Genomic DNA, 16,654 nt, shown 5'->3' on the forward strand with positions numbered 1-16,654 from the left:
GATAGAGATGAAATGAAGATTTCGTTTAGACACACACACACAACACTGTTTAACCTTGAGGCACAAAGCTGTCAACAGTGGTAAAATTAAATAGATAAACTACATTAAAATATCCTCTCTTATTTATTTATTTTTTTTGTCAGTGTTGAGCTCAGCTGGTACCGAAAAACCTTGGCGCATTTCCACCAAAATTACTCGGGTAAATAACTTAACCTCACCCCCAAAATTTCCCTGAAAATAGCACCTAGTAGGGGGGTAGGACTTTTCAAATTACCCGGAATTCTTGAGGGGCGGGGCTGTTTGCTGAAGAACGCTGATCGGTGGAACACACACGCAGCGTTCAGCACTTCCGTGTCAGTGTGTCTGCTGCTGCTTACTTTATTTCATTTCTACAAGCTTCACTTCGTTTGTGTTTTGATTAAGGATTTGTACTGAAATCCGGTACTAAATTAGCTCCAGGGCTACATTGTCAAAGACCATAGTAATGATAAGCGCTAAAATGGTATCAGTTCTCCTCTGCGCTCTATGCCGGCGCTGAGCTCCTCCACACACACACACCCACACACACACACACACCAACGTGACACTGTAACTGGTGAACAGCCGAGCGGCCGCAGTGGAAACAAAGTGAAGATAACTCGAAAATGACTCGAGTTGACGGCAGCTACACTCATTACTGTAAGTAACATTAACCCTTAGCAAGTAAGTAAGTAAGTAAGCACATACTTTATCAATACATGTGTTCAGAACATGTAAATATGTAGACAGCAATATTCAATATGCTCCGTCCACAGTCTCTCATCCACCGACACTAACATTATGTCTTACACAAGGACAGCAAACTAGTTCAGCTGATAGCAAATTGTTACTAATAAGCTCAAATGACAGCTGTCTGTATGTAGATTAACATAGTCTGACACTTAAATACTTTTAAACTTAGCTTCTGGCTGAAACAAACAGCCCCAACTCTCTACACTTTGAGGTGTGGTGGAAACGCAAACCACACAGATTACCAGGAATTCTTTTACCGAGGTAAACAAATTCCTGGTAATAAAAGTTCCTGGAAATGTTGGTGGAAAGGGGGCTTAACTGTAGAAACTACAATACTATACCACTGTTATGTGAAGATATGGACTATATAAAGTCACATCCTGGAGGCGTTGGTAGTGTAGTGGATAGTGCCGGCACCCCATGTACAGAGGCATTGCCTCGCTGCAGTGGCTGCGGGCTCGAATCCAACTCGCGGCCCTTTGTTGCATGTCAGTCCCCACTCTCTCTCTATCTCCCCATGCATTTCACTCTCTGTCCTGTTGGCAAAAAGCCCACAAAAAAATCTTTAAAAAAAAAAGTTACATCCTATATCTAACTAAATAATATGTCAAAGCAGGATGCCCCTTGGGGTTTTCACCTCCTTTCTAATGGGGGCTTCTTGCCCCTAAGGGTCTAACTTAACATTTTCAATTTAACAGAGAAAAATCTGTTTTTCTTTCAAAATAAATTGAATGACTCTCCCACTTGAACGACTCCCACAAATCCCCCATCATTGTATAGAAAGGGGCATGGCACCAAATTCAGGGCCCAATAGGTCAGCAGAGGGCCCCCTATCTTCTCTTGACCCATGTCTCTCTCACGCACCTTTTGAATTTTTTTTTTTTTTTTTTTTTTACAACGTGACTTTGCTTTCTTTTCCTCCTTTTGTGCTTCCTTTTCTTTATTGGAACCCCAATTTCCCTTCACTAGGGAAAGAAACATTGGTGCGTGTTGGCGCTCAAGCAGTATAGGCAGCCAGTGCAGAGGGGAGAAACGAAAACATGCCTTCCAAACCTGTCCGCCAGAAACTGTAAAAACAGAAATCATCATTGGATTTTCAAATACTCAACAGTCCTTGGATAGTTCATATGTGACAAATGCTTCTGTGAGAAGAAAAAAACATACCCATATTTGAGCTCAAAATAGTTGTATGTCATCAAAATCACTTTATTCTATGTCTCATTTCAAATTTGGCCAAGAATAAACCATTAGCACCAACTAACCAGCATGCATGAATGGAGTGAAAAACTGAGGGTTTTTTTAGCTGCATTTCGGCTACAACTTTTAAATTTCAAACATCAAAGGGTATATTTTAAAAATCTACTAATTTATGGTGGAGGGAGGGTGGTGCATCTCCTGCCAGCAGTGATGGGAATAACGGCGTTATAAATAAATGGCGTTACTAACGGCGCTACTTTTTTCAGTAACAAGTAATCAATACAGTTACTGTCTCCCCTGTTATAATGCTGTTACCATTACTCACAATAAAATGCGCCGTTACTTGGCTTTACTTGAGTTCACTGAAGCGGCCTTCACCCAAGCAGGCTCAGCTGAGAAGGAGCTTGCTTGTTTTTTTTTTCTTTGGTGAGGTCAGGTGAGGGGGAAGGGAGGGAGAGACAACAGCATAAGTGATGATGATTGGCTTAGGGAGAGTAAAATTTCATCATAAACCAATCAGAGGCAGAGTAGGGCGGGTATTCACAAGCATACATGCAGGGTTGTCAAGTCCGCTTATTAGCTGCGACTTTGGGCTTGTTTTTTTTGTAAAGTCACTTACAAATATTGGTAGTCGCGGGCTGTGTTTTTTTGGGCTTGTTCCTAAAGTGGAGTTGCTTATTTTGGCTTGCTCTCTAAACATCGCCTTTCTCTATCCGTCTAATAAGTTATTAAAATGCATGATAGTCGGACTGCAGGATGTTTCCACAGCTCTGCTCCCTCCGTCCCTCTCCTTCTCCACATACACACAGGTGACAGTCAGTCAGTGAGACGTTTCACATTTAAATCACGCGATTAATGGAGGTTCTAAGACTGAATTTGTCTGTGTCTGCTACGTTGTCCCACACAACAATGCAGTGTAGTGTGGATAAGTGTACAATGTTTTATAATAATGATTTATTCTATCAAGTGTCAATTTCATTCATTTAACATATTCATTGTTGAGTTTCATTACATACAGTTGAGTTTCATTACATACAGTTCCATTAAGGGGGGGGGGGGGGGGGTGTCCAAGCAATTTGACATATTTGAGCATTTTATAAAAACTTGTGGAAAGTAATGAGTAACTATAACTAATTACTTTTTTAAAGTAACGTTCCCAACACTGTCTGACCGTCACTCAGGGAGGCTCAAGGAAAAATATTTGTAGCTTCAGAGAGGGTCGAAAAATGAAAAGTCACACTCCAGCCACCCTCTTCCTCTGATAAATAAAGAAACAGTCCCTTTAGGTGCAAAAATGTTAAGTCCCCCCTTGGACGCTGATCCTGCATGCTGAACACGTTCTCATCCCAAGTCATCACATATCGCCACTTTGTGAGTGGCCTCTTACGTCTACATATTACAGACTAGGTATCCTCCTGTGTCTGCTGTTAATGTTCAAGGACACCGCAACCAACGCTGGGATGTCGAGAAAAGAATCTGGTTTGGTTAGAAAAAACATCATAGTTTGGCTCTACATTTAGACAGGTAGCTAATTCCAGGAGAAAGTCCTTACAGACTAACGCCACCATCCATACATCATAGTGCCATGAAAGGAGCAGTCTGGCTGATTAGCAACATATCTTACCACCACGAAAGGTTATGTCTGGCCACGTTATAAACTGATGCTGCCCCATGGCTTATCATCCACTGCAAGAAGTGGCTTTTGGATTGATGAAGTCTGAAATCACTAACAAAGTGGTGGTATCTGATGACTTTGGAATGAGAACAAGCCGGTCCCTACACAATGATTTGTCTCTAAATGCAGCTAGAGCCGAGTGAGCGGCTGCTTATGCTGCTGGGCCACCAACACACACAATCATGTCATCCCCAAAGAGAGGGTAACTGGAGTTCCAAAATAAAAAGAAAGAAAAGGGAATGAAAGAAAACTGACTTTGTGAAAAAAAAAAAGCAAAAGGTGCATGAGAGAGACATGGATCAGGAGAGGATAGGGAACTACAGAGACTGCTGATGCATGGGGCCCAGAATTTGGTGCTACGCCCCTGCCATTACATTGCTTTCCATTCTCCCTACTTTACCCCCTCTTCTCCTCCAGGCCAACTGATATATCTCTGTAAACTGACGTCGTGTCTTGTAGTCCTACGCAGCCGCCTTGGCGTGTTGAGCTAAACGAAGCCCACCAGAAGCAGTCTTGCGTCCAGAGACAGAGAGAGAGGGAGAGGTGCATCCTTTTGACTGGCAGTGCAGAGTCGCTGCTCCGCTACACCCTTACGTAAATACATAGGAGAAAAAACACCATCACAATGTAAACGTTAGATTCATCAACGGGGTTGGCCTCCCGCTACTGGCGCCCATGGTGTTAACTACCTAGCACACAATGCGGACGGTGATGCGGCGAGCAGTGAGTGTGCGCTCCTAAACACCGCCGTGGGTGAAGACAGAAGAGGAGCCTCTCAGACATTATATCAGCAGTACCACAATCCGCGGATGATGTGTTTTTATCCCTTCCCCTTCTCCATCCTCTCTCGGTTAAAGTCGACGGAATCGACCGAAAGGATTCTGCTACATTAAGAACATTTCTTTCCCCCAGAAGCAGCACCAAGATCAAGGAGAATCAAGATGAAATTTCCGACCGAAAATCCCAGAAAGCCAGGGAACATGAACCCTCCACCAGGTTAGACTGTTAATCAGTCTTTCATCTTTTCATTATTTGACTGCAGTCTTTTAACAAAACATTGTTGTCTCATCTGCATTTTCCCATTAGATTTTTTACTGAATTCTGTCAAAGTTCATCTCATCATCTATTGGTAGGCTACTGTGTGTTTTCAGATGTGTGTGAAACTGTTCCTTTACCCATTCTGATTGTTTGTGCCAGGCAGTCAATGAAAGATTAATGCTGCCCAGAAATGGACTTTCCAGAGGAGTATGGTAGAGTAGAGGCTGATGCTGCATGCTGAACTTTACTGAGGGAGAGAAGGCTGCTGCAGCCACATCCTCACTGTGGCGTCCCCACTGCTCAAAACAGAGGGGGGCATGTGTTGATGTGTTGGTACCTGAGCAATGATGCAGTGGGAGGAAAGGCAAAATACGAGTTAATTATGCCCACAAAGAGTCTTTGCATGGAAGTCTAAGGTGCTGTCAGTCAACAAAAGCCTCAGTGCAATGCATTGTCGAGATGTTTACGGACTCTGGTTGAAACATTACCTCATCCACCACTGGCAAGATATCCCCAAATCCTGCATGTGTCTCACGTCCTCATACAGCGTCAGCACCAGCACGTTTACCCAGCTTTTACAGCCTGTACAGGTGGTGCGTTGCTCCCACTCCCATTAGTTCAGTGATTTCTTTTATGGCACCTGCAAAACACATAAAGAATTTTCTCTACACATGGGTTGATTGGTTAGATAAAACAAAGCTGTCTATTGGTGTTCAGGAGCATGCACAGTGTCAGTGAGATGTGGAATTGTGGTCACGATTCCAGAACCCAGTGTTACATAACATTATTTAGTGAATGGATAATGATGTGTACAAGTCCAATCATTTGTTTTAGTGGCTGTCAGTCACATTGGGAGCTAATCAACATTCACACTGGAGTCCAACTACAGTCAACAGCCTGCGTTGGTTCCAAGAGATAATTGGCAGCAGAGCAGGTGAAGGTGTGGCATTTAAAATGAAGTACACAAGGTAAAGCCATTTGCATTATATAAAGTCAAGGTCTGCTTTCTGGCTTTTTCAAGATCTTTCAGTCACATCTCACAGTCGTCCTCAGCTTTTGTCACTCCAGACTTCACCCAGTGCATCAGAATCAGAACCAGAATTAGAATCAAAATCAGAATCAAAATCAGGATCAGAATCAGAATCACAAACAAGATCAAAATCAGGATCAGGATCAGAATCAGAATGAGGATCAAGATCGAATTTAGAATCAGGATTAGAATCAGGATCAGGATTAGAATCAGAATTAGGATCAGAAATACTTTATTGATTCCCAGGGTGACACGGATTTGTTCCAGTTTCTCTGAAGTAAAGAAGAGAGGATTATAAGAAAGTAAAAATAAGAGCATGTAAATATAAAATGATTAAATACAAAGTAAAATAAACAGAAAAATGTGCATTATGCTACAATGTTTAACACTAATGTGTAAAATGTTAAGAATATAAATGTGTGTAATGTGCTGTGTCTGTAAAGTGTGTAAAAATCTAAAAATGTGCATTGTGCTACATTACAATTAGGGATGCATGATATTGGATTTCTTTGCAGATATGCCAATTTGTAACAACTCACTTGACCGATAACCAATAGCGCTACCTATATTTCCACTTTTTTCCCCACTTAATTTTAGTGATCATCAAGTCTCTTCTGTAATGGAATTAACATCATATTATGCATGCATAGCCTCCTACTCTTATCATGTTGGCCCACCAGCAGATGGAGACATGAAATATAATGCTTTTCAATATATGTAATATTCATTCATTGTGCAAAATAAGAAAAAGCATGTTGGCTGACTCTGACTTTAAAGCCAATATTGGCTGATACCAGTGACATGCCAATATTATCGTGCATCCCTAATTACAATGTTAAGATTTAGAAATATTAAAATATGTATCATCCTACAATGTTCAATACAATATATACATCAATAGAATAAAAATAAGAAATATGTACGGTATGTGTATTATATGTTAAATATGTACATTCAAGAGGTGTTTGTGAGATTAAATTAGTGTACTGAAGGGTATTGCACAGTTGAATAATTGCACCAATTATTGCAGTGTTGCACAGTTAAGGTAGGGTTGCAAAGAGTAATTGTTTCTGTAAGTCACCATTTCACAGGTGAAATAAAATATATTATTTCCAGTTATAAATGCTGAATTATAAATGCTGACAGGTGATCAGCAAGCTGCAGCTGTTGATGAAGATTGTCATGTATGTAAATAGATTTGTCTCAATATAATTCATGTGAACAGATAAGCAATACATGTGTAAATGTGTTATCTATAAATATAAAAAACACCTACCACTGATACAAAATTTGAAACACTCACAAAAATATTTTGCAAATGTAAAACGCATCAGCAAATACTTAAATAAATTCCAAAAATTCCAAATTTGCCTCAGTGTGCATATAACACAAACCTGCAAGTGTAGGATTGAGATTCACAAATAAAAAATGTGTTTACAAATATCAGTTTGAAAGTTTTACACAAATGCTTTTCATTTATTTTTAAGTTAATGTAAAGTTTTCTCAGATTTTTTGTGTAACCCGTTTGTGTATTTCCAGATTTGTTTTGTTTTTCCAATATATTTTTTTTGCTTACTTTTTTTTTTTTTTTTCTCAGCACTGTTACCTTTCAATAAGAGGGTTCCTGCTTCAAACTTTCTGGCAGGCTGGGGCCTTTGACAACCATACTGTTTAGGGGGGCACATGTGCAAGCAGCGACCAGCAGCAGTGTAGTCTCTGTCTGTTTTTTTGTTTGTTTGTCTACTAAAATTTACTTAAAAGTTATTAAGTGATTACATTTCCTGCCTCTGTTCTTCGGAAAGTATGAGTTCTTCCGATCAGTAACATGGACTGGACTGTGCTTTTTGTGTTGGTGGTGTTGGCATCCACCTGTCAATTGACAGAAGGGCTGCGTTCTGTCCCGGGAGTAGACAGGATCATTTATTCCAGGGACTTCTTGCTCCAGTATATCTTAAGTGGGTGCTGTAAGCCAAGAAACTTCGCCATGGCAGTGGGAAAGCTAGCTCCTTAGGAGTTTTCCAACGCAAACCAAGGAAGAGGGGCGAGGGGAGGGGTACGGGAGTAACTGTAAAGTCAGCCCTTGTCTCGTATCCTGCTTCCCTCAATTCCAGGCCCTCGTCCGCAATCATCGTGGCAATCACTGAAACTTGGCTCGGGGAGTCTGACTTTGACAGCAGCGTGGCTATTGACGGCTTTGGAGTACCGCTGCGCATGGACCATGACACGAGGATCACCGGCAAGCTGTGTAGAGGTGGTGTGTGTCTTTATATCAATGAATGTTGGTGCAAGAATGTGCTTGCCAGAGAGCATATCTGCACCAAAGACATTGAGATGCTTTCTGTGTCCATGTGCCAGTCTTACTTGCCGCGGGAATTCCCACAGATTGTGTGGGAATACTGTATAGCACTGACTGTAAGCAAGGGACAGTTGTCTTGGTGCTCTTCACCAAGGTGCCACACATGCTGAAAGAGCACCAAGACAACTGTCCCTTGCCCACAGTCAAGTATAGTGGTGGCAGCAACACTCATGCAGCCCCAAACCATGATGCTGCCACCACTATACTTGACTGTAGGCATGGGACAGTTGTCTTGGTGCTCTTTCAGCATGTGTGGCACCTTGGTGAAGAGCACCAAGACAACTGTCCCATGCCTACAGTCAAGTATAGTGGTGGCAGCATCATGGTTTGGGGCTGCATGAGTGCTGCCGGCTCTGGGGAGCTCGGTTCATTTAGGGAAACATGAATTCCAAGCAGTGCATGATCGCTCCTCTTCAGAAACTAAGCTGCAATGCAGTTTTCCAACATGATAATGACCCAAAACACACCTAGTAAATGACAACTGCTTTGCTGAGGAAGCTGAAGGTGAAGGTGATGGACTGGCCAAGTATGTATCCAGCCCTAAACTCACCTGTGCACCTGTGGGGCATCCTCAAGCTGAAGGTGGGGTAGCGCAAGGTGTCTTCACATCCATCTGCTCCATGATGTCATCATGGAGGAGTGGGAGAGGATTCCTGAAGCAACCTGTGAGCTCTGGTGAATTCCATGCCCAAAAGGGTTAAGGCAGTGCTAGATAATAATGGTTGGCACACAAAATATTGACACTTAAGGCACAATTTGGACATGTTCACTGTGGGGTGTACTCAGTTATGTTGCCAGCTGTTTAGATGTTGATGGCTGTGTTTTGAGTAATTTTCAGAGGAAGGTAAATCTATGCTACTATACAAGCTGTACACTGACTACTTTAAGTTATATCAAAGTGTCATTTCTATAGTGTTGCCCCATGACAAGATACAATGAAATATTTGCAAAAATGGGAGGGGTGTACTCACTTATGTGAGATACTGTATATCATCACTTCAGAACTGTCTGGAGAGTACCGTATGGGAGGTGTTTCAGGAATCTTCCACTGACATTGATGAACTGACTGATGTGGTCAGCTCTTGGATTTCCTATTGTGAGGATATTGTCATCCCTGTAAAGACGGTTAAAATATTCCCTAATTGTAAACCTTGGGTGAGCAAGCACTTGAAAATGCTACTAAATAAGAAAAAGTCAATTTTTAAAAAGGGAAATCTCTCAGAGCTTGAGGCTGTCCAAAAAGAAATTAAACAAGAGATAAAGAAGGCTAAGTTACAATATAAACAGAAAATTGAATATAAATTAAGTAACAATAGTTTGAGTTCTGTGTGGGACAGCCTTAAGATTATGACCGGGCAAGCCAATAACAAAAAAATAAAGTGGCACTAGATCAAATTCTAGCAAACAAGCTAAATAACTTTTATTGTAGATTTTATGTGCATGATTTCAGCAATGAAGTAGGTTTTTTAAGGAAATCTTTAGCTGATTCCAGTGATGTAGGTATTTCTTTTAATGTCCACACTGTCACAAACGTATTCAAACAGCGTAAAAAGAGAACGAGCGCCAGACATATTGTGAAGTTTGCTGATGATACGGTGATAGTGAGCCTGCGTAACAAAGATGAGAATGCCCATGGCCCAGTTATTCATTATTTTACCACCTGGTGTCAAGAAGCATTTTTTGTCATTAAACGTGACAAAGACAAAAGAAATGCTGATTGATTTTAGACGCTCCAAACCTTTACCTGTCAGCACTGATATCAATGGGCAGGAAATTGAAGTTGTGGAGTCATAAAAATATTTGGGCACCATATTTGACAATAAGCTGACTTTTGAGTGTAACACTGACTCTGTTTATAAGAAGTGTCAGCAGCGCTTGTATTGCCTTAGAAAATTGGCTAGGTTCCAGGTGGATGAGACCCTGATGTGCTTGTTTTACCGTTCCTTTAGTGAGTCTGTAATCACTTTTTCCTTTAGCTGTTGGTTCCAATCCTTAAACATTAAAAACAAAAACTCTTTATCAAGAGTGGTTAAAGTGTTGGGCAAAATAATTGGCATGAACCAGGAACCTCTGCAGGAAATGTACGACAAAAGGGTGTACAATAAAGTGAACTCCATTCTGTCTGACAGCTCCCATTCCCTTTATCAATATCTGGAGCTCCACCCATCAGGTTCCCTTTTCAGACTGCCACCAATCAAAACCAACAGATATAAACATTCCTTTATTCCTTTTGCGATCTCCCTTCTTAACTCCAGAAGGAAGAGGTAACTTGTAGCAGTGATTTCCACTTTGCACTGTTTTTTTTTGTTTTGTTTTTACCGGCCTTTTAACGATTTTAATGATTTTTAATGATTTTGATCTTAATAATGATTTTATGATGCTCTTATGTTACTGTATGGCTGTAGTATCATGCCTAGTGTGCCTAAATTATTTGTGTATATCTGTGCCTTGCCTCTGTGTTTTGTTGTTTTATATGTCACGTTATATGTTATATGTCATGTCACACAAATGAATTGCCCCATTGATGACAAAAACAACATAAAGTAAAGTTAAGTAAAGTTCTACTTGCATGTTCCTCCCATGTCTCTGTGGATTTTCTCCGGGTTTTCTGGCTTCCACCCACAGTCCAAAGACATGCAGGTTAGGTCAACTGGTGATCCTAAACTGGCGTGTCAGCCATGTGATAGTCTGCTCCCAGAATTTTGATGTTGTCAAAATTAATGCAGCAGAGGCGGTACATCATTTGACACACTTCAGTTGATACCCATAGCATACATCAGCTACCTCATGCAAACAGAAGAAATGGCCAGGATACAGTAGCTGTAATATGCTGGTCTGTGGAGAAAATCTATTTTAAAAAAAAAATTCTTTTCTGATGAGTGTTCACCCACAATGACACAAGTCAAGAAACAGCCTCTGTGTAAGCTTACAAAAAAGACACTGGGTTGTGGTGTTTTGACATTCATCTCCCTCCGTACTCCCAGTTCGTAGCACGCACGTTTTGTATTTAACCATGACTACTAAATTGTCTTTCACATGTAAAATATGTAGAGTTCTACTTTAAATATAATCAATCTGTATGTAAATACATATGGAATAGTTATAGGATGTTTATGCATTTAGACAGGAGGGTTTCTCTTTTGTTTGTAAGTCATGTTTGTTCATTTGTTCTCAGTGGTTTCCTCCTGTTGTTTTTCCAGCAGTGTTTGCAAGCAGAGGTTGATGCAGCAGCCATGTGGAACACTCTACTATCACATACTCTATAGCTTGGCTTAATAGCTGTTGTGAAAACACATTAGAGTCCCCTCTCTTCTACATGTCTGCCCTGATGCAGACATCCCTCATTTCTATCAAACAGGCAAATATGAATCATGGAATGATGGCCTCCTGAGATCAATGGAATGACAAGAACTTTCTTTCCTTTTCTCTTTCTTTTTCCCTCCAACTCTTTTTCCCCTTAATGAACAGCAGACATTTTAAAATCAAACTCTCCTTGTTAGTGCTCATCTGAAACTTCATCCATGCTGTTCACTTGTTGCTTATTAGAGTGTTCATCAGCAGGAAACATCACTATATTGTACAGATGTTACAGCACACATCACTCTGTTGTTTTTTTGTCTTTTGTTTCAGTGGAAGTCCATACCAACCTGGTCCCCCCCAAGAAGGTGCAGCCAGGCATGCTTCAGTCCAGCTTGGTGCACGCCAGCGTGGCCACCATGCAGAACCCGATGGGCTGCTCTTTGCCACGGCTTTCTGTGTCTGCCCGTCCCCCCAGCATGGTGACCAGCATGGAGGCGGTGGCCGATGGCTCAGCCTCCTTCACCATGATGAAGCTGAAGACGGTGCTGGCGGTATTTGTAGTGGTGGTGGCCTACCTGGTGGCGGGGGGCTTGGTGTTTCGAGCGCTGGAGCAACCCTTTGAAAACAACCAGAAGATCACCATCACAGCAGAGAAGGCTGCCTTCCTGCAGAAACACCCATGTGTGTCCCCAGACGAGCTGGAGGCTCTCATCAAGGTAAGAGCAGCCATTGGTCGATACCTGCAGCTTTTTCCTCATCCCTGGATGTGGTCCCCAGTGAGGACTCGGGTCTACTGAAACCTGAGCTTCATATCGATTCGACTCCATTCAAGCTCCACACACACTCCAAACTCTGCCAGCTGACCTTGAATCAGGTACAAACCACACTAAGCTGTCTAGTACACACAAAAGTGTAGGCTTAATGGCTCCCTTTCTTTCCAAACTCCTTGAGGTTATGTGAATCTAAAAATGATATTGCACTGAGATGTTTTTGTATGCTTTGAAGGCCTTAACTTCACAATTACTTGAGAAACAGAATATCTCCGGTTGGTACGGTGTGGCATGGTGCATTTTCCTGCTGGGGGGTCCACTGCCATCAGAGAGTGCTGTTGCCTTGCCAGGGTGTACTTGGTCTGCAACATTGTTTGGGTTGTTGGAGCACATGAAGCGGCATTTACATGAATGCCAGGACTTCCCATCTGAACATTGCATTGTAATGAGATGATCAATGTCATTCACTTGGGGTGGCAGTAGCTCACTCCATAGGGACATGGGTTGAGAACTGAAGGGTTGCAGCACAAGTTGCTCGAGAGGTGCCAGTCCACCTCCTGTGCACCAGCAAGGTTCCCTGAGCAAGGCACCAAACCTCCAACTTCCCTAGCTCTCCTTTTTGGTCTGGTTTAAAACCAAAGATTTGCCAAATAGGTGCATCTGCATTCTTTTTAGTAATGAGAGCTGACATATTTCCTGCTGGAGTTACGGCTACATGGGTCATTACATACAGCTTCAAAAATATGCTAGCTTGTTGTTCCTTATTTGATAAGCTAAGTTTCAATGTGATGAAGTATGGAGCAAGCAAGAAAAAAAGAATGAGATTAAATATAGTGCAAAATTTATAACTGGCACACAGTTTTCTGATCAGAAATCAGAAATACTTTATTGATCCCCGAGGGGAAATTATTTATTTATTTATTATATTTATTTTATATCTGTCTGTTATTGTGGACAGGTGAGGAAAATTATTGTGGCAATATCACATTGAACAGTAATCTCATTATACCCCTGGGCCCTATATGCATATAAAAGAGTTTGCTTTTTATTGTAGATGGTGAAATCACTAAATTCTTTGCAAGGCAAAAGAAAGTGGGGAGAAGGCATGAAAATGACAGTTATGGAACTACATTAAAGCAAGGTGAGATGTCAGTTTCAGATCTAAGGATAGAGTGTTGGTCAGACACTTTCCACAGTGCAGGGCAAAGGACAAACTCATGGCCAAGTTGACTGCGAAGTAGTGAGGATGTATGTTAATATAACTCAAAGTTCACTCAAAGTTCACACGGTTCCAAATACATGTCTCCAGGGAAAAGTCAGGGGGGAAAGCCTCCTTACAAGACCACTCGGGACTGCTTCCTTGTTTATTCCCATCTGCGCACTGGTCGCGTGATTTCAACATACATGGAATATGTATGAATTGGGGTGCATTACTTTTTTTGGAAAATGTAAAACAGTTTATGAGAACAGCCTGCTCAGCTGGAACCCATAAATTACCAGATTGTATTGTAAGAAAACTGGCAAGGATGTTTGAACAGTGAATGTCTGCAAACTCTTTTTTTCCCAGTAGTGAGGATTTGAAGAGGGTTGTGGACATCCATCAGAACTTTTCTGAAGATGTGAAAAACAAAGAAACATAACAGGTTTTTTTCCATCAAGGAGGGGAGAGTGGAGCAGCCAGCCAAAAAAGAGCTGACTGCTCCTTTACTGCACAGCAGAGGATGGCTGTGAGGGAGTGGGTGTGGCAGGCAGAAGAGAGGGTGATAATTGCTGGCAGCTGGGTTGAAAATAAAAAACAAACTCAACTTACAAAGGCAGCCGGAAGGACAACAGAGAGGAGTGAGAGTGACAAAAGGAGGAGATTATGTGGAGTTCAAATCAGTTTCTGGGTGTCTTTTCACTACAAGAGAACAGTAATGTATATAAAAGTAGTCAGAACAGCAGTTGATCCCAGAACCAGCTGGATTTCGTAACTTACTGGACAACATGGTGTTGCTGGAGGTGTGTTGATCCCTGGATCCCTGGTTATCTGTCGTCTTCATTTGAGTTATGTCTTTAGATAGGGTTAGATTTTCATATAAGGACTCTGAATTTAAATTTCAGTTCTCTTGACTTGATGGGTATTTTGTGTGAGAGATTTCATATTGCAGTATATATATAACCACCATATCTGATTTTAATTTGGGTTCAATACACTGACATTTAATTAATAAACTTTCCAAAGTGGAGTAGACCAGGGTGCTGGAGAAGAGGGTCCGGCCGATAGTTGAACCTCAGACTGAGGAGGCTCAGTGGCTCAGCAGTAGAGCAGGTCGTCCACCAATCCAAAGATCAGCAGTTCGATCCCGGGCTCCTCCAGGCTGCATGTCAAAGATACTTAAGCAAGATACTGAACCCCAAATTGCTCCCGATGGCTGTTCCATTGGTGTGTGAGTGTGTTAAAACTGAGTAGCAGGTGGCACCTTGTATGGTAGCCTCAGGCCACCAGTGTATGAATGTGTGTGTGTGTCATGGGTGAACCTGACTTGTAGTGTAAAAAGCACTTTGAGTGGTCACTAGATGACTAGAAAGGCGCTATACAAATGCAGCTCCATTTACCAATGTATGGAACCATGGACCAGCTCTTTACCCTCGCCAGGGTGCTGGAGGGGGCATGGGAGCTCGCCCAACCAGTCCACGTGTGTTTTGTGGATTTGGAGAAGGCTTACAACCGTGTCCCCAGGGGCATCCTGTGGGGGGTGCTCCGGGAGTATGGGGTTGGTGGCCCCTTGCTAGGGGTAAGTCAGACCTGTTCCCGGTGAGAGTTGGACTCCACCAGGGCTGCCCTTTGTCACCGGTTCTGTTCATAACTTTTATGGACAGAATTTCTAGGCACAGCCGAGTGGTAGAGGGTGTCAGGTTCAGTGACGGGAGGATCTCGTCCCTGCATTTTGCGGATGACGTGGTCCTCCTAGCTCCATCGAACAGTGACCTCCAACTCTTGCTGGGACGGTTCACAGCCGAGTGTGAAGCGGCTGGGATGAGAATCAGCACCTCCAAGTCTGAGGCCATGGTCCTCAGCCAGAAAAGGGTGGATTGCCCTCTCCAGGTTGGGGGGGAGGTCCTGCCTCAGGTGGAGGAGTTTAAGTATCTCGGGATCTTGTTCATGAGTGAGGGTAGGATGGAGCGGGAGATTGACAGGCGGATTGGGGCGGTGTCAGCCGTGATGCAGGCGCTTAACCGGTCCGTTGTGGTGAAAAGGGAGCTTAGCCAGAAAGCTAGGCTCTCGATTTACCGGTCAATCTACGTTCCAACCCTCACCTATGGTCATGAGCTCTGGGTAGTGACCGAAAGAACGAGATTGTGCGTACAAGCGGCCGAAATGAGTTTCGTCCGTAGGGTGGCTGGGCTCAGCCTTAGAGATAGGGTGAGGAGCTCGGACATCCGGGAGGGACTCGGAGTAGAGCCTCTGCTCCTCCACATCGAGAGGAGCCAGTTGAGGTGGTTCGGGCATCTGGTAAGGATGCCTTCCGGACGCCTCCCTTGGGAGGTATTCCGGGCATGTCCAACTGGGAGGAGACCTCGGGGCTGCCCCAGGACACGCTGGAGGGATTACCTCGCCCGGCTGGCCTGGGAACGCCTCGGGGGTCCCTCGGAAGAGCTGACGGAAGTGGCTGGGGAGAGGACTGTCCGGGCTTCTCTGCTGAGGCTGCTGCCCCCGTGAGCCGGACCTAGATAAGCAGAGGACGACGAGTACGGACGAGTATGAGTACTTTCCAAAGTGTTCCTGAGCCCATGTTAGTTAGTTAGTTAGTTAGTTAGTTAGTTAGTTAGTTTCTTTTATTCCCGTGCCATGCACCAAAAAATCCCCAACCCTCATGGGTTTATAAGACACCAAAACAGATAGTTGCAGCGTTCACAGATAATTCATAGCAATTCAGTTCATTTTAAAATAACAAAAAATAAAAAAAAATATACTATAACACCTCATTCTTGAACAAAATATTCTGTCTTCTCTCCCAGTCCTTGCAAACAAAATCTGATGAAAATGAACTTCGTTTTCAGTTTCTCCTAATTCACACAATAAACAAAGTCTGTCCTCTTCTGGACAGTTACTAAACCTACCAGTCTCTAGAGCTAGAGGTAACGTTCCTGAACGTAGCTGTGCACAAAGAGATCTTTGTCTTTTGTTAAAATTATACCTCACAAAGGGTTCTGTGCTGTAGCTGTTCTTTATAAGACAGTAAGTTCGCAACTTTAGTTTATACCAAATATCAGCAGACCATTTCTCTTTATAAGTAAGGAACATTTTACTCCTAATTTCCTGACTATCACAAGATAACCTATTCTGAAAAATAAATGACATATTATTCAAGTAAAATAAGGATTTCAGCTCTTTAACCCAAGGATGACCATGTGAGATACCCCAATTTTAGTGAACCTTTGATCAGACATCTTCACAAGTCTATTCCAAAGCCGAATCATTTCACATCTATGCCTGATGTTTGGAGGTTCCCATCCCATATCTCCACTACTAG

General features: G+C 42.5%; 1 protein-coding gene across 1 annotated transcript in view; it reads left to right on the forward strand.

Moving 5' to 3' along the window:
* The first annotated feature begins 4,127 nt into the window (after window positions 1-4,127).
* kcnk10a (potassium channel, subfamily K, member 10a) overlaps window positions 4,128-16,654 on the forward strand; it is a 95,845-nt gene continuing 83,318 nt past the window's right edge. Inside the window, exons 1-2 of the mRNA XM_078174112.1 lie at window positions 4,128-4,639; window positions 11,698-12,083. Of these exons, the coding sequence (XP_078030238.1) occupies window positions 4,585-4,639; window positions 11,698-12,083 (441 nt within the window). The 5' untranslated portion in view covers window positions 4,128-4,584. The remainder of the gene's footprint in view (window positions 4,640-11,697; window positions 12,084-16,654) is intronic.

Source organism: Epinephelus lanceolatus, chromosome 13 (assembly GCF_041903045.1).
Source record: "Epinephelus lanceolatus isolate andai-2023 chromosome 13, ASM4190304v1, whole genome shotgun sequence".
Lineage (NCBI taxonomy): Eukaryota > Metazoa > Chordata > Actinopteri > Perciformes > Serranidae > Epinephelus > Epinephelus lanceolatus.